The sequence below is a fragment of the Oncorhynchus kisutch genome, unplaced genomic scaffold (genome assembly GCF_002021735.2).
Source record: "Oncorhynchus kisutch isolate 150728-3 unplaced genomic scaffold, Okis_V2 scaffold1348, whole genome shotgun sequence".
NCBI classification, from domain to species: Eukaryota; Metazoa; Chordata; class Actinopteri; order Salmoniformes; family Salmonidae; genus Oncorhynchus; species Oncorhynchus kisutch.
The window spans coordinates 24,232-48,632 of record NW_022263293.1 but is presented as its reverse complement, the minus strand read 5'-3'; the positions used below and the strand labels follow the sequence as shown (position 1 = coordinate 48,632).

At 43.9% G+C, this 24,401-nt stretch overlaps 1 protein-coding gene across 9 annotated transcripts; it reads left to right on the top strand.

Moving 5' to 3' along the window:
- Positions 1-504: 504 nt before the first annotated feature.
- On the top strand, positions 505-23,135 carry LOC116366047 (endophilin-A1-like). Of its 9 annotated transcripts, none has more exons than XM_031818363.1 (11): positions 505-578; positions 6,229-6,301; positions 6,570-6,713; positions 7,355-7,488; positions 13,170-13,328; positions 17,240-17,343; positions 17,829-17,941; positions 18,325-18,339; positions 18,555-18,566; positions 18,806-18,817; positions 20,063-23,135. In XM_031818363.1, exons 1-11 carry the CDS (start codon positions 570-572, stop codon positions 20,254-20,256), a joined length of 969 nt encoding a protein of 322 aa, XP_031674223.1. In that variant the 5' UTR covers positions 505-569; the 3' UTR covers positions 20,257-23,135. The 9 variants fall into 9 exon arrangements, 8 of the variants coding, with proteins under 8 accessions (XP_031674223.1, XP_031674222.1, XP_031674225.1 ...); XM_031818362.1 differs by having other exon boundaries at positions 17,237-17,343; XM_031818365.1 differs by lacking the exon at positions 18,325-18,339 and having other exon boundaries at positions 17,237-17,343.
- The last annotated feature ends 1,266 nt before the right edge of the window (positions 23,136-24,401 follow it).

Genomic DNA, 24,401 nt, shown 5'->3' with positions numbered 1-24,401 from the left:
GAACAGGGGTCACAACCTTAGTGTTAGTGTACACTGATGACAGAGCAGACATGAGACAGCAACAACATGCAAGACACTGGCTCATATAGACGCAACACAAAACAACAGGAGGGGGATAACCAGGAGGGTAAATAACTGTAGCTAGGAGAACGATTTCTGTTCAAATAGTTCAATGTCTGGAATTTATTCACTGCATGTTTTGAGGACTGGCTGATTACAAAGGTAGCTGAAAATGAAATGAATGTGCTTTTGTCCAGCACTTGAATAGTAAGACTTGATGAATAATTAAATTAGTTGTGAATTGAATTGTACATCCTGGGGAGTTTTCCATTTCAGTGTCCAACGTGGAAGCTATATTGACTGAAATACAAATGAATTTGCCGTATATTCTGGTTTTGGTATCTTTGACATTTGATTCCACTTTTGTTACATTCACCTATCGTCTTTTTTGAGGTGCAGAAAGCTTTTAAATGATATTAACCTTGACATGTTTTTGTGTCTTCTTGCAGAGGGTGAGTGAGAAGGTTGGGGGAGCAGAGGGGACTAAACATGATGATGACTTCACTGAAATGGAGAAGGCAAGAATTCTCTCTTTCTATTTCTCTAAGAATCCTCTCTCTATTTCTCTAAAAATCATCTTTCTATTTCTCTAAATCCTTTCTTTCTATTTCTCTAAGAATCCTCTCTATTTCTCTAAGAATCCTCTCTTTTTCTCTAAGAATCCTTTCTATTTCTCTAAGAATCCTCTCTATTTCTCTAAGAATCCTCTCTATTTCTCTAAGAATCCTTTCTATTTCTCTAAGAATCCTCTCTATTTCTCTAAGAATCCTCTCTATTTCTCTAAGAATCCTCTCTATTTCTCTAAGAATCCTCTCTATTTCTCTAAGAATCCTCTCTATTTCTCTAAGAATCCTCTCTATTTCTCTAAGAATCCTTTCTATTTCTCTAAGAATCCTCTCTATTTCTCTAAGAATCCTTTCTATTTCTCTAAGAATCCTTTCTATTTCTCTAAGAATCCTTTCTATTTCTCTAAGAATCCTCTCTATTTCTCTAAGAATCCCCTCTATTTCTCTAAGAATCCTCTCTATTTCTCTAAGAATCCTCTCTATTTCTCTAAGAATCCTTTCTATTTCTCTAAGAATCCTCTCTATTTCTCTAAGAATCCTCTCTATTTCTCTAAGAATCCTCTCTATTTCTCTGAGAATCCTCTCTATTTCTCTAAGAATCCTCTTTCTATTTCTCTAAGAATCCTCTCTATTTCTCTAAGAATCCTCTCTATTTCTCTAAGAATCCTCTCTATTTCTCTAAGAATCCTCTCTATTTCTCTAAGAATCCTCTCTATTTCTCTAAGAATCCTCTCTATTTCTCTAAGAATCCTCTCTATTTCTCTAAGAATCCTTTCTATTTCTCTAAGAATCCTCTTTCTATTTCTCTAAGAATCCTCTTTCTATTTCTCTAAGAATCCTCTTTCTATTTCTCTAAGAATCCTCTTTCTATTTCTCTAAGAATCCTCTTTCTATTTCTCTAAGAATCCTCTCTATTTCTCTAAGAATCCCCTCTCTATTTCTCTAAGAATCCTCTCTATTTCTCTAAGAATCCTCTCTATTTCTCTAAGAATCCTCTCTATTTCTCTAAGAATCCTCTCTATTTCTCTAAGAATCCTCTCTATTTCTCTAAGAATCCCCTCTCTATTTCTCTAAGAATCCTCTCTATTTCTCTAAGAATCCTCTCTATTTCTCTAAGAATCCTCTCTATTTCTCTAAGAATCCTCTCTCTATTTCTCTAAGAATCCTCTCTATTTCTCTAAGAATCCTCTCTATTTCTCTAAGAATCCCCTCTCTATTTCTCTGAGAATCCTCTCTATTTCTCTAAGAATCCTCTCTATTTCTCTGAGAATCCTCTCTATTTCTCTAAGAATCTTCTCTATTTCTCTAAGAATCCTCTCTATTTCTCTAAGAATCCTCTCTATTTCTCTAAGAATCCCCTCTATTTCTCTAAGAATCCTTTCTATTTCTCTAAGAATCCTCTCTATTTCTCTGAGAATCCTCTTTCTATTTCTCTGAGAATCCTCTCTTTCTTCTTCAATATTACAATGTTGTGATGAATGAGCCCATTCTTCCAAGTCTTGTTCATTTGTGTTAGAAACTATATCCTCACCACTCCATTTTCTATTCACTCCAAGGGGTTATCCCCATAGTCCTATTGTATTACATTGTGCGGTGCACTGCACATTTACTTTTTTTCAATAAAAGAGAGACATTTATCTCAATTTAAATGCCTTGGAAAAATTCTTATGAAATTGCTTCTAGAAAGTGGGAAAATTAAGTGTGCGTGCGTTGTGATTGGGGAGAGACCAAGCCAAAACCATCATTCTGTAGTGTAGTGTCTTATTCTAGACAGCTGGGGAGGCTGAGGAGTGTATAGCAGAGCCATGTTTTTAAATATAGGGCTCTGGCGAATAGTAGTGTGAGGTCTGTGTTGAAGAAGGCAGAGAGCTGGCATATCTGACCAGCATCAAGTGGGAACACAAAAGCAATGGTCACCAGCTGTCAGCTTTGTGTGTAGTCTCTCCCTCCACCTCCACACTACAGAGTACAGTCCCTTCATGTTCTGTCCAGGCATGTTGTCTCTCCCTTCACACTACAGAGTACAGTCCCTTCATGTTCTGTCCAGGCATGTTGTCTCTCCCTCCACCTCCACACTACAGAGTAAAGCCCCTTCATGTTCTGTCCAGGCGTGTTATCTCTCGCTCCACCTCCACACTACAGAGTACAGTCCCTTCATGTTCTGTCCAGGCATGTAGTCTCTCCCTCCACCTCCACACTACAGAGTACAGTCCCTTCATGTTCTGTCCAGGCATGTTGTCTCTCCCTCCACCTCCACACTACAGAGTACAGTCCCTTCATGTTCTGTCCAGGCATGTTGTCTCTCCCTCCACCTCCACACTACAGAGTACAGTCCCTTCATGTTCTGCCCAGGCATGTTGTCTCTCCCTCCACACTACAGAGTAAAGCCCCTTCATGTTCTGTCCAGGCATGTTGTTTCTCCCTCCACCTCCACCTCCACACTACAGAGTACAGTCCCTTCATGTTCTGCCCAGGCATGTAGTCTCTCCCTTCACACTACAGAGTAAAGCCCCTTCATGTTCTGTCCAGGCATGTTGTCTCTCCCTCCACACTACAGAGTAAATCCCCTTCATGTTCTGTCCAGGCATGTAGTCTCTCCCTCCACCTCCACACTACAGAGTAAAGCCCCTTCATGTTCTGTCCAGGCGTGTTATCTCTCGCTCCACCTCCACACTACAGAGTACAGCCCCTTCATGTTCTGTCCAGGCGTGTTATCTCTCGCTCCACCTCCACACTACAGAGTACAGCCCCTTCATGTTCTGTCCAGGCATGTAGTCTCTCCCTCCACCTCCACACTACAGAGTACAGCCCCTTCATGTTCTGTCCAGGCATGTTGTCTCTCCCTCCACCTCCACACTACAGAGTACAGCCCCTTCATGTTCTGTCCAGGCATGTTGTCTCTCCCTCCACACTACAGAGTACAGTCCCTTCATGTTCTGTCCAGGCATGTAGTCTCTCCCTCCACCTCCACACTACAGAGTACAGTCCCTTCATGTTCTGTCCAGGCATGTTGTCTCTACCTCCACCTCCACACTACAGAGTACAGCCCCTTCATGTTCTGTCCAGGCATGTTGTCTCTCCCTCCACCTCCACCTCCACACTACAGAGTACAGTCCCTTCATGTTCTGTCCAGGCATGTTGTCTCTCCCTCCACCTCCACCTCCACACTACAGAGTACAGTCCCTTCATGTTCTGTCCAGGCATGTTGTCTCTCCCTCCACACTGCAGAGTACAGTCCCTTCATGTTCTGTCCAGGCATGTTGTCTCTCCCTCCACCTCCACACTACAGAGTACAGTCCCTTCATGTTCTGTCCAGGCATGTTGTCTCTCCCTCCACCTCCACACTACAGAGTACAGTCCCTTCATGTTCTGTCCAGGCATGTTGTCTCTCCCTTCACACTACAGAGTAAAGCCCCTTCATGTTCTGTCCAGGCATGTTGTCTCTCCCTCCACATCAGAGTAAAGTCCCTTCATGTTCTGTCCAAGCATGTTGTCTCTCGCTCCACCTCCACACTACAGAGTAAAGCCCCTTCATGTTCTGTCCAGGCGTGTTATCTCTCGCTCCACCTCCACACTACAGAGTAAAGCCCCTTCATGTTCTGTCCAGGCGTGTTATCTCTCGCTCCACACTACAGAGTAAAGCCCCTTCATGTTCTGTCCAGGCATGTAGTCTCTCCCTCCACCTCCACACTACAGAGTAAAGCCCCTTCATGTTCTGTCCAGGCATGTTGTCTCTCCCTCCACACTACAGAGTAAAGCCCCTTCATGTTCTGTCCAGGCGTGTTATCTCTCGCTCCACCTCCACACTACAGAGTAAAGCCCCTTCATGTTCTGTCCAGGCGTGTTATCTCTCGCTCCACACTACAGAGTACAGCCCCTTCATGTTCTGTCCAGGCATGTAGTCTCTCCCTCCACCTCCACACTACAGAGTAAAGCCCCTTCATGTTCTGTCCAGGCATGTAGTCTCTCCCTCCACCTCCACACTACAGAGTAAAGCCCCTTCATGTTCTGTCCAGGCATGTAGTCTCTCCCTCCACCTCCACACTACAGAGTAAAGCCCCTTCATGTTCTGTCCAGGTGTGTTATCTCTCGCTCCACACTACAGAGTACAGCCCCTTCATGTTCTGTCCAGGCATGTAGTCTCTCCCTCCCTCCACCTCCACACTACAGAGTACAGCCCCTTCATGTTCTGTCCAGGCGTGTTATCTCTCACTCCACCTCCACACTACAGAGTACAGCCCCTTCATGTTCTGTCCAGGCATGTAGTCTCTCCCTCCACACTACAGAGTAAAGCCCCTTCATGTTCTGTCCAGGCGTGTTATCTCTCGCTCCACCTCCACACTACAGAGTAAAGCCCCTTCATGTTCTGTCCAGGCGTGTTATCTCTCGCTCCACCTCCACACTACAGAGTAAAGCCCCTTCATGTTCTGTCCAGGCGTGTTATCTCTCGCTCCACCTCCACACTACAGAGTACAGCCCCTTCATGTTCTGTCCAGGCATGTAGTCTCTCCCTCCACCTCCACACTACAGAGTAAAGCCCCTTCATGTTCTGTCCAGGCGTGTTATCTCTCGCTCCACCTCCACACTACAGAGTACAGCCCCTTCATATTCTGTCCAGGCATGTAGTCTCTCCCTCCACCTCCACACTACAGAGTACAGCCCCTTCATGTTCTGTCCAGGCGTGTTATCTCTCACTCCACCTCCACACTACAGAGTACAGCCCCTTCATGTTCTGTCCAGGCGTGTTATCTCTCCCTCCACACTACAGAGTAAAGCCCCTTCATGTTCTGTCCAGGCGTGTTATCTCTCACTCCACCTCCACACTACAGAGTACAGCCCCTTCATGTTCTGTCCAGGCGTGTTATCTCTCCCTCCACACTACAGAGTAAAGCCCCTTCATGTTCTGTCCAGGTGTGTTATCTCTCCCTCCACACTACAGAGTAAAGCCCCTTCATGTTCTGTCCAGGTGTGTTATCTCTCCCTCCACACTACAGAGTAAAGCCCCTTCATGTTCTGTCCAGGCGTGTTATCTCTCCCTCCACCTCCACACTACAGAGTACAGCCCCTTCATGTTCTGTCCAGGTGTGTTATCTCTCCCTCCACACTACAGAGTAAAGCCCCTTCATGTTCTGTCCAGGCGTGTTATCTCTCCCTCCACACTACAGAGTAAAGCCCCTTCATGTTCTGTCCAGGTGTGTTATCTCTCCCTCCACACTACAGAGTAAAGCCCCTTCATGTTCTGTCCAGGTGTGTTATCTCTCCCTCCACACTACAGAGTACAGCCCCTTCATGTTCTGTCCAGGTGTGTTATCTCTCCCTCCACACTACAGGATCCAAAGCCTTCCTCCTCCTTCTGTGTTTTCTCTCATTCTCTCCATCTTTTCTCCTTCTTCTCTCTTCCTCCCCTACACCCCAGCTCTCTCTTCTGTCTTTCTGCCTCAATCTCCTGCTTCTCTCTCCTCCTCCCTCTCCTCTCCCCTCTTTCTCTTTTCTGTCTTAATGTCTTTCTTCCCTCTCACCCCACCCTCTTTTCTGTCTTTGTCATAATCTCGCTCTCCTTTTTTAAATTAAAAAAATATGTCTCTCTCTCTGTGGGTTGTAGAAGGTGGACACCACCAGTAGGGCGGTGATGGACATTATGACCAAGACCACTGAGTATCTGCAGCCCAACCCAGGTGAGAGACACGTGCCATGGCTGGTCTCAAATGGCACCCTATCCCCTATATAGTGCACTACATTTGACCTGAGCCCTATGGACCCTGCTGAAAATAAATGCACCGTGTTTTGGTCAACCCTTTTTGATAGATTTTTATTTAATTGACTAAATTATACACATGACAATACACCATAATCAAGCACATGTTTAAAAAGTAAACTTCTACGGCAAGTTTGATTTGATTTAATTGATTGAGTGATTCATGAATGAATTGTTTGCGTGTACAGCCTCCAGAGCCAAGATGACCATGATCAACTCCATGTCTAAGATGCGTGGCCAGGAGAAGGGTCTGGGCTACATCCAGACCGAGACCGTCCTGGGAGAGTCCATGCAGAAGTTTGGCAGGGAGCTCGGGGAAGAGTCCAACTTTGGTAAGTCACTATGGCGGTACTTGCCTTCTGAATAGTAGGCTTCTGGGTATACGGAAATATAACGTTGTATAGGATGTGACATTTCTAAAATGTTGTATGTTTTAAATGCCAGGATGTTATACTCATGTAGTCTTTTCATCAAGTAGAATTCGCTGCACACTATTGAAGAGAATCCTCTTTTTGCACTTGTTTGAACATGTTTGACAACAGCTCATAATCAGAATAGGGGACTCGCTCTACCAAAATGTACGAATGACGGGGAACAAATGCGATTGCGCATTTGATGATGCCTTCTCAGTATGGATGAGTAGTATGTTGAAATGATAATGGTTGCTTACCGCATACCTTTCTACTAAACAGTATGTTCTAAACAGTATGTAGTACTATTAGTACCCAGTATGTAGTTTTAGTTAGTAGTAGGCCAGACCGATTTCGATCACCGCCATTGTCTATTTATAATGGTGCTGATTGCTAGACTGCCCCCAGATTTGTTTGTGCGGCCTTGCCGACTCATAAGACCAAACAAACAACGGAGTGGGCTAGCTTAGCGCTCATAAACAACATTGATGTGCAAACTCCTCAACTTGTCTGAAGGAGATGGAGGAGTACATGTTGTTATATTATGCCCCTGTGTGTTCCAGGCCTGGCTCTGATCGATGCTGGGGAGTCCATGCGTGAGCTGGGGGAGGTGAAGGACGCTCTCGACATGGAGGTCAAGCAGAACTTCCTGGACCCGCTGCAGACCCTCCACGACAAAGACCTCAAGGAGATTGCAGTGAGACTGGATTTATTCATTTTATTTGATATTTTATGCAACATTGAGACCCAGACTGGGGGAAAGTAAGGCCGTCTGGTAATACAACATGCCCAGAAACTATAGGCTCCTACACCACTATTTAACATTGCTGCATGTCAGCCGAGAATTGACTGGAAACCGGGTGGTTTACCCTCCAAATTGCTTTGTGGTTTGAGGAGAACACTTACATTTTGTCAAGACGGAGATGAGTGGCCGAAATCGAGGTGCGCATGGACAACAGTGGATGAATCAATTCAGGCTACAAGTGTAGGCCAAATGACAATGGTAGAATGTCATTACAATACACACAGGTGTTTTTGTAACAGATGTCTCTTTCAATTCATCAAATTGCGGGTGCACAGAGCACTGTTGGGGTTTGGACGAATGTGTGCAGGTAGGCTACAGGAGCGCATTGGTTAAGTGATTGTTTGACAATCAGATGAAAACATCATGACTGGTTGTGTTTATGCCACAATTAGAAGGCATAGGCGTGTCCATAAGGCTGGGGAAGCTGGGGAAGCTGGGGAAGCTGGGGAAGCTGGGGAAGCTGGGGAGGCTGGGGAGGCTGGGGAGGCTGGGGAAGCTGGGGAAGCTTTCCATAAAGTACATTTGATGTAGCTTCTTTTTTTTCTTTTTTTAACTGTAGATTGTTTGAAATCGCATAGCCCACAGTCGAAGGGCCCGCAATTTGGGCAAATACCAAATAGATGATTGTTGAGTTACGACTATCAGTGAGAAGAAGAGAGACCCAGCCAGGCATATCGCAATATTTAAAAATACAATTGCAGAAAAACTGTTTGGAAAGCAAATGGCTATTGCTGTAAAGAGATGACAATGAAAATACTCACCTGTATTTTAGTGATCAAAATTCATAACTTAATTGAGTGAACAGTAGCGAGAACATCAGCCATTTCCCCGGTGAGTGTGCATATTCAGTCTTTGTCATTGGGTCAGTACCACTTTTTTTGTTTGTTTTTGGACAAACATTTCCTCCTTCAGGTTGTATTCTTGTCTCCCCTTCCCATAGGCCTATTAGATGGATCAGACAACATCGGTTTTATTGATATGTTTGTCAGTGTCAGCAGAGTAGGCTACCCTACAATTTATTTAGTATAGGTGTCTCGTACAGGTAAGAAATGAAGTCTACTTTCACCCCTGGACCCAGGTCTCTTTTTTGAGTGAGTACTGCATAAAAAAAATCCCTACATACAAAATACAAGGATAACAAGAACAGTGTACTCGCATGACATCACAAGGCAGACATAATAACAAAACTGCATAACAGACATAACACAATAACAACACAGCAAGCTAGACACAACACCCTAATAACAACACGGCAAGCTAGACACACCACCCTAATAACAACACGGCAAGCTAGACACACCACCCTAATAACAACACGGCAAGCTAGACACACCACCCTAATAACAACACAGCAAGCTAGACACACCACCCTAATAACAACGCAGCAAGCTAGACACACCACCCTAATAACAACACAGCAAGCTAGACACACCACCCTAATAACAACACAGCAAGCTAGACACACCACCCTAATAACAACACAGCAAGCTAGACACAACACCACAATAACAGCATAGCAAGCTAGACACAACAACACAATAACAGCATAGCAAGCTAGACACAACAACACAATAACAGCATAGCAAGCTAGACACAACAACACAATAACAGCATAGCAAGCTAGACACAACAACACAATAACAGCATAGCAAGCTAGACACACCACCACAATAACAACATGGCAAGCTAGACACAACAACACAATAACAGCATAGCAAGCTAGACACAACAACACAATAACAGCATAGCAAGCTAGACACAACAACACAATAACAGCATAGCAAGCTAGACACACCACCCTAATAACAACACGGCAAGCTAGACACACCACCCTAATAACAACACGGCAAGCTAGACACACCACCCTAATAACAACACGGCAAGCTAGACACACCACCCTAATAACAACACGGCAAGCTAGACAGACCACCCTAGTAACAACACGGCAAGCTAGACACACCACCCTAGTAACAACACAGCAAGCTAGACACACCACCCTAATAACAACACGGCAAGCTAGACACACCACCGTAGTAACAACACAGCAAGCTAGACACACCACCCTAATAACAATACGGCAAGCTAGACACAACACCCTAATAACAACACGGCAAGCTAGACACACCACCCTAATAACAACACGGCAAGCTAGACACACCACCGTAGTAACAACACAGCAAGCTAGACACACCACCCTAATAACAACACGGCAAGCTAGACACAACACCCTAATAACAACACGGCAAGCTAGACACACCACCCTAATAACAACACGGCAAGCTAGACAGACCACCCTAGTAACAACACAGCAAGCTAGACACACCACCCTAATAACAACACGGCAAGCTAGACACACCACCGTAGTAACAACACAGCAAGCTAGACACAACACCCTAATAACAACACGGCAAGCTAGACACAACACCCTAATAACAACACGGCAAGCTAGACACACCACCCTAATAACAACACGGCAAGCTAGACACACCACCCTAATAACAACACGGCAAGCTAGACACACCACCCTAATAACAACACGGCAAGCTAGACACACCACCCTAATAACAACACGGCAAGCTAGACACACCACCCTAATAACAACACGGCAAGCTAGACACACCACCCTAATAACAACACGGCAAGCTAGACACACCACCCTAATAATAACACGGCAAGCTAGACACACCACCCTAATAACAACACGGCAAGCTAGACACACCACCCTAATAACAACACGGCAAGCTAGACACACCACCCTAATAACAACACGGCAAGCTAGACACACCACCCTAATAACAACACGGCAAGCTAGACATAACATGGTAAGCTAGACCGATGTACCGTTAATTTTCTATGTCCTTAATGAGACACATTGAAAGTCATTGCATGCATTACAACATACAACTCAAATCCTAGTCACGTTGAAAGCAGACCAGGAAAATATTCATTTAAAAAATGTAACGTTAATGCCAACGTTGCACCTTTATATGCACATAAATAAGTGGAGTAAAAATCACTTCATCTAGACATTGACATCAGTTGGATAACTCCTAATGCTCAGTCAATGTTTACTGCCCTGGAGGGAGAGGCAGCATGTTTACTCTACTCTCTCGTTGGAGTTGCCCAATACAATTACATCCGTCTTCCTGCCAGACCACAGAATCAATACTCAGCTGGTAAAGTTTAGATTCTCGGAGAGCTTCATTTAGACTTTTTTGTTCTAAGGGCAGAGGGAAAATCAACTCTGGCATACTAAAAGTTTATAATTAACTCTGAATAATCATATGCCTGAAGGTGTCTGATACGGGTAAGCATTGGTGATGGCACCACCTTCAGATTATTTAGGAAAAGCTGACCACGACTCCATTTTGTTGCTCCCAGCCTATAGACAGAAACTAAAACAAGAAGCTCCCGCGCTCAGGTCTGTTCAACGCTGGTCCGACCAATCTGATTCCACGCTTCAAGATTGCTTCGATCACGTGGACTGGGATATGTTCCGCATTGCTTCAAACAACAACATTGACGAATACGCTGATTCGGTGAGCGAGTTCATTAGAAAGTACGATGATGTCGTACCCAAAGAAACTATTAAAACATTCACAAACCAGAAACCGTGGATTGATGGCAATATTCGCTCGAAACTGAAAGCGCAAACCACTGCTTTTAATCCGGGCAAGGTGACCGGAAACATGACCGAATACAAACAGTGTAGCTATTCCCTCCGGAAGGCAATCAAACAAGCTAAGCGTCAGTATAGAAACAAAGTGGAGTCGCAATTCAACGGCTCAGACACGAGGTATGTGGCAGGGTCTACAGTCAATCACGGATTACAAAAAGAAAACCAGCCCAGTCACGGACCAGGATGCCTTGCTCCCAGGCAGACTAAATAACTTCTTTGCTTGCTTTGAGGACAATACAGTGCCACTGACACGGCCCGCTACCAAAACCGGCGGACTGTCCTTCACTGCAGCCGACGTGAGTAAAACATTTAAACGTGTTAAACCTCGCAAGTCTGCAGGCCCAGACGGCATCCCCAGCCGCGCCCTCAGAACATGCGCAGACCAGCTGGCTGGTGTGTTTACGGACATATTCAATCAATCCTTATCCCAGTCTGCTGTTCCCACATGCTTCAAGAGGGCCACCATTGTTCTTGTTCCCAAGAAAGCTAAGGTAACTGAGCTAAACGACTATCGCCCCGTAGCACTCACTTCCGTCATCATGAAGTGCTTTGAGAGACTAGTCAAGGACCATATCACCTCCACCCTACCTGACATCCTAGACCCACTCCAATTTGCTTACCGCCCCAATAGGTCCACAGACAACGCAATCGCAACCACACTGCACACTGCCCTAACCTATCTGGACAAGAGGAATACCTATGTGAGAATGCTGTTCATCGACTACAGCTCAGCATTCAACAACGTAGTACCCTCCAAACTCGTCATCAAGCTCCAGACCCTGGGTTTCGACCCCGCCCTGTGTAACTGGGTACTGGACTTCCTGACGGGCCTCCCCCAGGTGGTGAGGGTAGGTAACAACATCTCCATCCCGCTGATCCTCAACACTGGGGCCCCACAAGGGTGCGTTCTGAGCCCTCTCCTGTACTCCCTGTTCACCCACGACTGCGTGGCCATGCACGCCTCCAACTCAATTATCAAGTTTGCAGATGACACTACAGTGGTAGGCTTGATTACCAACAACGACGTGACGGCCTACAGGGAGGAGGTGAGGGCACTCGGAGTGTGGTGTCAGGAAAATAACCTCACACTCAATGTCAACAAAACAAAGGAGATGATCGTGGACTTCAGGAAACAGCAGAGGGAGCACCCCCCACCCATCCACATCGACGGGACAGGAGTGGAGAGGGTAGTAAGTTTTAAGTTCCTCGGCGTACACATCATGGACAAACTGAATTGGTCCACTCACACAGACAGTGTGGTGAAGAAGGCACAACAGCGCCTCTTCAACCTCAGGAGGCTGAAGAAATTCGGCTTGTCACCAAAAGCACTCACAAACTTTTACAGATGCACAATGTATCACTAGCCACTTTAAACAATGGCACTTTTATATGTTTACATACCCTACATTACTCATCTCATATGTATATACTGTACTCGATACCATCTACTGCATCTTGCCTATGCCGTTCTGTACCATCACTCATTCATATATTTTTATGTACATATTCTTCATTCCTTTACACTTGGGTGTATAAGGTAGTTGTTGTGAAATTGTTAAATTAGATTACTCGTTGGTTATTACTGCATTGTCGGAACTAGAAGCACAAGCATTTCACTACACTCGCATCTGCTAACCATGTGTATGTGACAAATAAAATTTGATTTGATCTGCTGTGGCCGGGAGCTCCGGTCATGTTGCTGGCATGTGCCTGTCCAATCTGAGGTCAGGGGTTGTTTCAGGACTGGGCCATGAGTTGAACTGGGCCAAGCTGAGCTGGACCAGCACAGTACGGTTTGGGTTGGTACGAAAAGGATGAAGTTGTCTAACCATTTGGAGTGATCCCTGTCTAACCTGTCACTCTTATCACCCTTTCTTCCTTCCTCTCCTTGCAGCATCACCTGAAGAAACTGGAAGGCCGCCGTCTGGACTTCGACTACAAGAAGAAGCGTCAGGGCAAGGTGACAGACGACGAGATCAAACAGGCTCTGGAGAAGTTTGACGATACCAAGGAGATCGCTGAGCTCAGCATGTTCAACCTGTTGGAGAGTGATGTAAGGAATATGTTTCTACCGTTACACACACTGTGTGGGAAGTAGGTAGGTAGGTAGGTAGGTGTGTGTGTGTGTGTGTGTGTGTGTGTGTGTGTGTGTGTGTGTGTGTGTGTGTGTGTGTGTGTGTGTGTGTGTGTGTGTGTGTGTGTGTGTGTGTGTGTGTGTGTGTGTGTGTGTGTGTGTGCGATGACCCACCATTGACACATGAGCACCATGTTTTCCTCCTGTACTGTAGGTTCAGTGTGAAGTGGTGAACTAATTAATAAATGCAAGTATACTGTTTACCTGTGGGTCTAAGCACTAAATATCTATATTGCTAGTAGTGTAGTAAGCAGGAGTAATTAGTAAGCAAAAGTAGCAGTAGTAGCAGCAGTGGTAGTAGCAGCAGGTAATAGTAGCAGCAGGTAATAGTAGCAGCAGGTAATAGTAGCAGCATTGGTAGTAGCAGCAGGTAATAGTAGTAGCAGGTAATAGTAGCAGCAGTGGTAGTAGCAGCAGGTAATAGTAATAGCAGGTAATAGTAGCAGCAGGTAATAGTAGCAGCAGGTAATAGTAGCAGCAGGTAATAGTAGCAGCAGGTAATAGTAGCAGCAGGTAATAGTAATAGCAGGTAATAGTAATAGCAGATAATAGTAATAGCAGGTAATAGTAGCAGCAGGTAATAGTAGCAGCAGGTAATAGTAGCAGCAGGTAATAGTAGCAGCAGGTAATAGTAATAGCAGGTAATAGTAATAGCAGGTAATAGTAGCAGCAGGTAATAGTAGCAGCAGTGGTAGTTGCAGCAGGTAATAGTAGCAGCAGGTAATAGGAGCAGCAGTGGTAGTAGCAGCAGGTAATAGTAGCAGCAGGTAATAGTAGCAGCAGTGGTAGAAGTAGCAGGTAATAGTAGCAGCAGGTAATAGTAGCAGCAGGTAATAGTAGCAGCAGGTAATAGTAGCAGCAGGTAATAGTAGCAGCAGGTAATAGTAGCAGCAGGTAATAGTAGCAGCAGTGGTAGTAGCAGCAGGTAATAGTAATAGCAGGTAATAGTAGCAGCAGGTAATAGTAGCAGCAGGTAATAGTAGCAGCAGTGGTAGAAGTAGCAGGTAATAGTAGCAGCAGGTAATAGTAGCAGCAGGTAATAGTAGCAGCAGGTAATAGTAGCAGCAGGTAATAGTAGCAGCAGGTAATAGTAGCAGCAGGTAATAGTAGCAGCAGTGGTAGTAGCAGCAGGTAATAGTAATAGCAGGTAATAGTAGCAGCAGGTAATAGTAATAGCAGGTAATAGTAATAGCAGATAATAGTAGCAGCAGGTAATAGTAGCAGCAGGTAATAGTAGCAGCAGGTAATAGTAGCAGCAGGTAATAGTAGCAGCAGGTAATAGTAGCAGCAGGTAATAGTAGCAGCAGGTAATAGTAGCAGCAGTGGTAGTAGCATGTAATAGTAGCAGCAGTGGTAGAAGTAGCAGGTAATAGTAGCAGCAGTGGTAGTAGCAGCAGGTAATAGTAGCAGCAGGTAATAGTAGTAGCAGCAGTGGTAGTAGCAGCAGGTAATAGTAGCAACAGTGGTAGTAGCAGCAGGTAATAGTAGCAGCAGTGGTAGTAGCAGCAGGTAATAGTAATAGCAGGTAATAGTAGCAGCAGGTAATAGTAGCAGCAGGTAATAGTAGCAGCAGGTAATAGTAATAGCAGGTAATAGTAGCAGCAGGTAATAGTAATAGCAGATAATAGTAGCAGCAGGTAATAGTAGCAGCAGGTAATAGTAGCAGCAGGTAATAGTAGCAGCAGGTAATAGTAGCAGCAGTGGTAGTAGCAGCAGGTAATAGTAGCAGCAGTGGTAGTAGCAGCAGGTAATAGTAGCAGCAGGTAATAGTAGCAGCAGTGGTAGTAGCAGCAGGTAATAGTAGTAGCGGGTAATAGTAGCAGCGGGTAATAGTAGCAGCAGGTAATAGTAGCAGCAGGTAATAGTAGCAGCAGTGGTAGTAGCAGCAGGTAATAGTAGCAGCAGGTAATAGTAATAGCAGGTAATAGTAGCAGCAGGTAATAGTAATAGCAGGTAATAGTAGCAGCAGGTCATAGTAGCAGTAGTGGTAGTAGCAGCAGGTAATAGTAATAGCAGGTAATAGTAGCAGCAGGTACTAGTAGCAGCAGGTAATAGTAAATGCAGGTAATAGTAAATGCAGGTAATAGTAAATGCAGGTAATAGTAAATGCAGGTAATAGTAATAGCAGATAATAGTAGCTGCAGGTAATAGTAGCTGCAGGTAATAGTAGCAGCAGGTAATAGTAGCAGCAGGTAATAGTAGCAGCAGGTAATAGTAATAGCAGGTAATAGTAGCAGCAGTGGTAGTAGCAGCAGGTAATAGTAGCAGCAGGTAATAGTAGCAGCAGGTAATAGTAGCAGCAGTGGTAGTAGCAGCAGGTAATAGTAGCAGCAGTGGTAGTAGCAGCAGGTAATAGTAGCAGCAGTGGTAGAAGCAGAAGGTAATAGTAGCAGCAGGTAATAGTAGCAGCAGGTAATAGTAGCAGCAGGTAATAGTAGCAGCAGGTAATAGTAGCAGCAGTGGTAGTAGCAGCAGGTAATAGTAGCAGCAGTGGTAGTAGCAGCAGGTAATAGTAGCAGCAGGTAATAGTAGCAGCAGGTAATAGTAGCAGCAGTGGTAGTAGCAGCAGGTAGTAGTAGCAGCAGGTAGTAGTAGCAGCAGGTAATAGTAGCAGCAGGTAATAGTAGCAGCAGGTAATAGTAGCAACAGTGGGAGTAGCAGCAGGTAATAGTAGCAGCAGTGGTAGTAGCAGCAGGTAATAGTAGCAGCAGGTAATAGTAGCAGCAGTGGTAGTAGCAGCAGGTAATAGTAGCAGCAGTGGTAGTAGCAGCAGGTAATAGTAGCAGCAGGTAATAGTAGCAGCAGTAGTAGTAGCAGCAGGTAATAGTAGCAGCAGTGGTAGTAGTAGTCATCATGTCTTTATACTGCATCTTCTGTTCATCACTGAGCACATGTTTGATGTTCAATAGTTTTTCTCAGCAAACTGTGTCTGTCTATTCTCTAGTCTCTGTCCTCTTCTCTCTCTCCGTCTCTAGTCCAAGTCACCTCCCCCTCTGGCCAGCTGCAACCACGGCAACAGAGGTGGTCATGATTCAAAGCTTGTGTTCTACCTCTTGTCAGAGCATCACAGGCTGACTTTGACTCCCTGTGTATTGTCTGCATGTAACGTTGTGTTGTGTGGACTGGAGGTTCTCATCAAGGCAGTATCAGGGAACCTAGAGCCTCAGATATCAGATGAACAGGACTTCTATAGAGATATAAATAATTATAATAACTGTTGAGCTCTACGTTCTATAATGGCTCCTCCACCCATCTATCGATCCATCCAGTCTTTCTTGACCTTGTGTTGTCATATCAAAGTATCTGTACGTTAACCAGTTGTCCCGAACCGGCTCGTAGCCCGTAACAAAAAGGGAGAGAACATGGAGATCAAGGAATAGCAAAAATATGTTGATTAACTAAAGTAAACTAAACAAGTAACAATGGTGTGTGTAGTCAGTAGTGTAAGTGTGGTTGCGTGCAATGTGATAATGAGGGGTGTTGAAAGGTGCCAAAGCAAACAAACAAAACAGCCACAAAAATACCACACCCAACAGTGTGTCTGCATGGGGAGAGTCTCCCCAATGAATGGGGGAAAGGTGTATTTATCCCAGGACACACCGGAGCCCACCTACATCCTAATAAGGAAAACAAGAGCAAAGAGAAAGAATTGGGCAGACCGAGTGGGAGGGTCGTCACACAGTAAGACGGATGTGTTGACCTTGCAGTATCACACTGTAGTTTCTGTATGTTAGCCAGACCAGTGAGTCCGGATGTATACTGTAGGACTTGGGCCACGCCGCCCATATGTAACAGTCGTCCCGTTGGGCCTTTTGTGTTTGCGTCAGCAGATTGAACAGGTGAGCCAGCTAGCCGCACTGGTCCAAGCCCAGGTGGAGTACCATCGTCAGTGTGCTGAGATCCTCACCCAGCTGCAGTCCAAGATGGAGGACCGGTCAGTATTTATAATAATATATATATCATTATATATCATTATAATCTGTCTCTCCATGACCGGTCAGTACCGGCTGGAGGTACGGAGGATTTTTGCGAAATTACTGAAATTTACCCAAAGTTCACAGGTTTTTTATTTTGAAAACCTGGTTGGAGAAAAACCTGTGAATGTTGGGAAAGTTTCCGGAATTTTCGCAACCCTAGTAGAGAGTACGGGGGCAATACCATACCATGCCAATCGTCTTCGGATCAAGAATTGAAACCGCCTGATTATTCCTTTCCTGAATTCTCTGAATTCGCCAGAAGTGAGATGGAATTGATCCCAATAACCCTTGACCCCAAACCTTAGGTATGCCGCAGAAATAGAATGAATAGATTCTATTAATTATTTCAACGAGCGATGCGGCAGGGGGTGGGGGGTGGGGGGGATTGGGATCAGCACCCTCTTCACTATATGGGCTTGTTTCTGCAATGTATTATCCATAGGATAAGGGATTCCTCCAACAAGCCCAAGAAAGAGTTCATACCTAAGCCGCGTCAGTCCTTGGACCTCTCTAGTGAAAACCACAATGGAGCCATCCAAGGATCCAGGTCCCCAGGTGAGACTCTCCACTCCTACCATAAAACCCGACATCTCTCTCTCTCTCTCTCTCTCTACATTACTAGGTGTTATGAAATGTAATGTTATGTAGTATTTTAAACTGTATGTAACTGTCTTATGTTGCTGGACCCCAGGAAGAGTAGCTGCTGCCTTGGCAGGAACTAATCCATAATAATAAATACAATCCATCCCTCTCTCTCTCCATCACTATCAACGTCTCTCTCTTCTCTCTCTTTTCCTTATGTCTATTTCTGTCTCTCTGTCTGTGTCTTCCCATCGTCTATCTATCTCCCCGTCTCTACGTTCATCCACTTATCAGGCAAATGGAAATATATACCTGTCTGCTCTTTCTTCTCTTTTCCTTTCTGTTATTCCATCCAGCAACAAGGTCTCCAGGTGAGCTAAGTCATCTGTCTGTCCGTCTGTCCATCTATCTGGCTGGCTGGCTGATCATCTTATCTTCATATCTCTTCATTTCTCAATCTCGTCATCTCTCCATAGTTTCATTTCCCCATCTCTCCATCCATCCACTTCCAAATGCTATAAATCACAAATGTATTTGTTCTACCTGTGTGGCTTGCTTTGCGTTTGGATTTCTCTCCTCTTTGCAGCAAGGTCTCCAGGTAAACCAAGAGTGAACCCTAGAGAGATACCATAATATCACTCTGTCTATTTCTATCACTGTCTTTCTATCTGTCCGTCCGTCCGTCTCCGTCCATCTGTTTGGTGATTGTCCAAGCCATCTGTTCACTGCCATAACCCACCCATCCATCCATTTAAACAACTATGTCAATTGCAGTTAAACATAAATACCTCTTCTCTTTCTCCCACATTTGCTCTCTCTCTTTCTTCCTCTTTGCAGCAAGGTCTCCAGGTGAGCCTAGAGTGAATTCTGGAGAGATACGACAGAATATCTCTACTTTATCACTCTGTCTCTGTGTCCATATGAACGGTCTGTCTCTTGCTCTTTCTTGGACTGTCTTTCTGGCTCCAGTCTGTTTCCTGATTTCTCTCCTGTCTCTCTCTCTCTCTGTTTGTATTCCAAGGTTTTGTTGTCAGTATTCCGGTCTTTGTTTCTCTCTATCTGCCTTTCTGTCTGTGCGTTTGTCTTTTCGATTTGTTTATCAATCAATCGACAACACAAAGCAACATTTGTACGTCTTTCTCTCCTCTGATTGGCCTTGTCTCCCTTTGTCTGTCTTTCTGTCTGTTAGTGTTACACGATATACCGAAACTTCAATACTTTATCCATACTAGAACATGAAAAACGGTTCGATATTTGCATAGAAGTGGCTTCTTTAATAAAATGTGCTCTCTCTCTTTAACCAGTAATGATGTCATTCACGAGGCAAAAAAAAACAAAGTCAAATTGATTGTATAATTGATCCATTATTGGATACATAGCTGTCTCTGAAAATTGTTAACATAATTAAAAAAGTTAGAATGTAATGATATTGAACTCAAAAGATGCCCAACAATTGAACAGATCAGTAGCTACGTTTATCTGTCTGGATCAAGTGCCATTCTGTGGCTTTGGCTAATATGCCTTCTTTTTTTGCCATGGTATCATTTTGATATCGAGTATTGTGATGGTATTGAGTTTTCATGATACAGTACTAAACCTGGTATCGATGTCAAAATTCTGGTATCGTGACGACACCACTGTCTGTTCAATATGTCTATCAATCGATCACCTTAATACACATTCATTTTTATGCATTCCTCTCTTCTTTACCTTGTCTCCCCCTCCCTCTCTTTCTTCCTCCTCCGTCTGTCCTCCATCCCCCCTTTCAGCAAGGTCTCCAGGTAAGCGCTTTACTCCAGAGATAATATTATCTTTCTTTTACTATAGGAATAACCCTAACTCCTATTTAAGTTGAATTTTCGCTTAGTTGAATTAACTTCATTTTCGCTCATCCATTGATGTCAATTTGAGTCGGAGTGAATATTTGACCTTGTGGAAGTTAGGATTCACCCCCATCTTTCTGTCTATACCATAGACCTCTCCAGCCATACACTATAACTCTGCTTTCTCTTCTCTCCATCTATCCCTTTCCATTGGTTCACCGCTCTATCTCTCTCTCTCTCTCTCTCTCTCTCTCTCTCTCTCTCATTCCAGCTCCCCTAGACCAGCCATCCTGCAGGGCGCTGTATGACTTCGACCCCGAGAACGAGGGCGAGCTGGGCTTCAAGGAGGGGGACATCATCACTCTCACCAACAAGATCGACGACAACTGGTACGAGGGCATGATCCACGGCAGCTCTGGATTCTTCCCCGTCAACTACGTGGATATCCTGGTGCCTCTGCCCTAAAGTCTTTGCCACGGCAACAGCAAATCAGCAACAGCAGTTTTCCCAGGCGACAAATCTTAATCCCTGCATCCCCAGCTCCCGCCACCCCCAAACATTCCCAGAAACCCTCCTTTTCACTCCGCTAAAAAGGAGATCTAACTACAATGAAGATATGACAACGAAATCGGCTGTGGCGAGATCAACAACAGCATGGTGTCACGCCAACGAGTGCTAATGAAACAGACTTTTGAAAAAAAAATACGAAAAATAAGCAATGATGACATTTTGAATGCCATCGTGGACATTTACCATCAAACCAATAAAATGCTATGGTTGTTTTTTCTTGTTTCCAAAAAGAGTGTTTCTCGGTTTTGTCCTCAAGTTTTTTTTCCTTCAGGAGCTTCTACAGTTCCTCAATCCTCGTCTTTCCTGGCTTCATCTAGGTTTACATTGGCTGTGTGTCTTTCAAAATGGCCGTTACTATCCTTCTCTGTACTCTGTGGAAACTTCTAGACTAGCATAATTTCATCATCGTCACATATTGTAGGCTACTATTTCTGGGCGGTTATCTGGTCCGTTAGATCACGTTTAGGTCATGTTTCACACTTTGTTAGACACTGTAGGTCAGGCATGTTTTAGTGTTTTATCTTATCAGATTTACTTCTTCTAAGTACGTTCAAGCTAAATATATGTTTTTCCCGTTTGAAAAGGGTAGCCTTCTGTTTGCATGCATGGATTGTTTCCTAGAGAGACCGTGTCCATTTCATGCTAAACAACAGATGTATGTTTATGACGGAGGGGATATCGTTTGATGTGTCTTTTCATACAGACCTAAACTGAGAGTGAGGTATGTAAGGATTCAGTGTGGTTTAATCAAGGCACCATAGTTAGACCAAACTGGCCACCTATGCAGGAGGGTAGGCCTACAGCAGGGCTGAGTGGTGTCAATGGCAGATCTACTCGCTTTTCTAACCGAGGGTGTAGTTCGTTTGCGATCTACATTGTTTTGTTGGCATTCTATATCACACAAGTCCTCTGTGTGATTTAGGTATGCCTCATGATTACATCTAGTGTATTTGAGTCAATGGTTATAAATTGGCGATGAATATTTACGGAAACAAAAGACTAAATTGTGTAGTTCAATTGTTTTCTAAGTGGCGTATAAGCAAAAACTGGAACTGTTTCCATAATATGAAATAATGTTTAAAAAATCTTCTCAGTGTGTATTTTACCAATGACGTGGAAATATTTGTGAAAATGGTTGCTGTATTGTGCTATTTCATATAGGAGTTTACCGCTTATCGGATTTAGCCTTATTTTCTTCAACCGTTGGCGAAGTTGTTTTCACTGTATCAGAATGTCCTTTAGTCAGATAAACAAATAACACTATATTGAAGACTATACGTCATGGAATCTGATAGGACTAGCTTTAGCTGATCATGCTCACAGACAAATACTGCATTACGAGGCCAATAGAATACACAAGCAATGCTGTCTCAATCAGAAAAGGGAACATTTTATAAAAAGTGAACACGGTACCATATTTAATTCAAGGATACTAACATCAATAACCAGATGCAAATCCCCCTACCCCTCTTTGTATCTTACACTTTGTCTAAATGTTGTCAGGCAATCTAGGCAACTTCTCTCTGTCAGGAGTCTCGGTCTGAAATAACCCATTCATACGGTATGTGTTGCTCTTACTGGTCCATACTGTATTTCTGTTTACTGAAGGTTCTGGGGATCCTTAGTCCCTGTCCCTTGTTGATTGTCTTTCCCTTGTCATATCCCAGGAATGAATGGCCGCACATTTAACAATACACAATATAAGGTACCAAAGCAACAGACTGTTGCATATAACAATAATCATCATTTGGTGGGAACAAGTGTGTATTAAAATGCATGTGTGAGTTGGAAATGTGTTTTTTGCATATCCCACTCTCCCTGAAACGCCCTGGGAGAGTGGGGTCACGGCCAGAGTCTACTAAAGCAATTGGATACTACTGTACACTCCAAACTCTGGCCTCTGGATCTATCTAGGTTTTCTCCAGCATTTTGAGGACTTCATTCTCAATGGTTTTCCCTTCTGCAAATCCAATGTGAAACTGTATGTGTGTAACAGACAGGGCAATAAGTGTTTCACCCATTTATCATTGTTGTGTGACTGGGTGGGTGTGGTTTGGTTGTGCCGAGGTTGGTATGTGTTTTGTGAAGGGAGAAGGGGTTGTATGCGCCACAGGTGGTTTGGTCTACTGTGGTTTGTATCTATGAAGTGTACATTTTCTATTTTTTCTGTCAGTATTATTTTTCCTTCATTGAAATCCTCCTGGATGTCTATTTGATAAAGGACCGATACAGTATAGCGCAATGATACTATTGATGAAGCTGAACCGACCGAAAACCCATCTATAGCGTTCATTTTTTTTTAAAGGGAAGCGCAACTTGAAACGGTCTCGTTTGTTGGCAGAATAAGCAGATTCAGATTGGAACTGGCTGTGCGTTCAAGTTTTTTAAAAGGCTATATATTTCCTTCATTTTCTTTTCTCTATCTTTTTTTAAACAATTATCGTGTGTATCTTTGCCCTCAATGAGGACTGTACAGCTTTTCAGTGATTTGTTTTCACCGTGTGTGTGTGTGTGTGTGTGTGTGTAGTAGCGCATCTACGGTATCGTATTTTATTTTTGTAACTGTGATAAAGTATATGCATATATATACAGTAATTATATAGAACTATTGTGATTCGAGGGATTGTTTGTGCTGCACACAATTGTCGTTTTTGGATTCTTTGTTTGTTTTGGTTTCATCCCTTGCACCGGATTACAAGACAATATGCTTGATGTTAAAAATGACTAAAATATCTCAATGTAATTTATTCAAATAAACAACAAGGTTAGAGTTGTTTGTTGTTGTTGTCTCTCTGTTGAGAAGGAGATGTTGGTCTAGAAGGAACGTCTCTTTCTATAGAAGATCTGAAGGATATTCTCTTCCAATGCGTTTTGAGAAGGCGGCAAAGAGAGAGGATCAATGTAAGAAAGACCTTGAGAAAATCAATAACAATTGCAATCTCCACCAGTGCCGCCAGGTGGTGCGGTGATGGTCCAGTCCTGGGGAAAGCGTCAGGAAGAGGATATAGCTGTGGCCAAGGCCTCACACATATTTTAACAGCTGATTACCACTAGATGGTGCAGACAACCATCAAAATGATGCACAGATTTGACTTATGGCGTTATTGTGCGTGTGTGAGCGTTAAAAGTGGGTGGCGACATGGTGGAGTAAAGCTGTTACAGTATAGGCAGGGATGGGCAAAAAAAATACAAAATACCATAAAGTTCAATGTTTCAACATAAACTACAAAATACTTGTATTTTGAAATCTATTTAATTAAAATACATATTTTAAAATACAGAAATACATTTGCAAGTAGCTGGCCCGAACAGCATCAACAGTCTCAGTAACTGGCCCGAACAGCATCAACAGTCTCAGTAACTGGCCCAAACAGCATCAACAGTCTCAGTAGCTGGCCCGAACAGCATCAACAGTCTCAGTAGCTGGCCCCAACAGCATCAACAGTCTCAGTAGCTGGCCCCAACAGCATCAACAGTCTCAGTAGCTGGCCCGAACAGCATCAACAGTCTCAGTAGCTGGCCCGAACAGCATCAACAGTCTCAGTAGCTGGCCCGAACAGCATCAACAGTCTCAGTAGCTGGCCCGAACAGCATCAACAGTCTCAGTAGCTGGCCCGAACAGCATCAACAGTCTCAGTAGCTGGCCCGAACAGCATCAACAGTCTCAGTAGCTGGCCCGAACAGCATCAACAGTCTCGGTAGCTGGCCCGAACAGCATCAACAGTCTCAGTAACGGTCACAGAAACGTTTAACTATGACTGTGATGTTATCTACCTTAACTCACTATGACTGTGATGTTATCTACCTTAATGCACTGACTGTAAGTCACTCTGGATAAGAGTGTCTGCTCAATTACCTAAATGTATATGTGAAAATGAACAACAAAGCACACTGGGTATTATTATTGGCCTTGTTTCAGGGTCATGTCTAGAAGGGATACAGTTCAACCTAATTCTCCCAACCTGCTAGTTAATTATCCTAACCTGTTGCATAAAGTTTCCTAAACCTGCTACGAATTAGTCCATTTTGACAAAAGCTGT

What these genes read in the sequence shown, in the direction of transcription:
- LOC116366047 (XM_031818362.1), top strand. An exon ending in GTATCTGCAGCCCAACCCAG is followed by an intron (nt 6,302 to 6,569) that starts GTGAGAGACACG and finishes TTGCGTGTACAG; the next exon opens with CCTCCAGAGCCAAGATGACC. An exon ending in AAGACCTCAAGGAGATTGCA is followed by an intron (nt 7,489 to 13,169) that starts GTGAGACTGGAT and finishes CTCTCCTTGCAG; the next exon opens with CATCACCTGAAGAAACTGGA.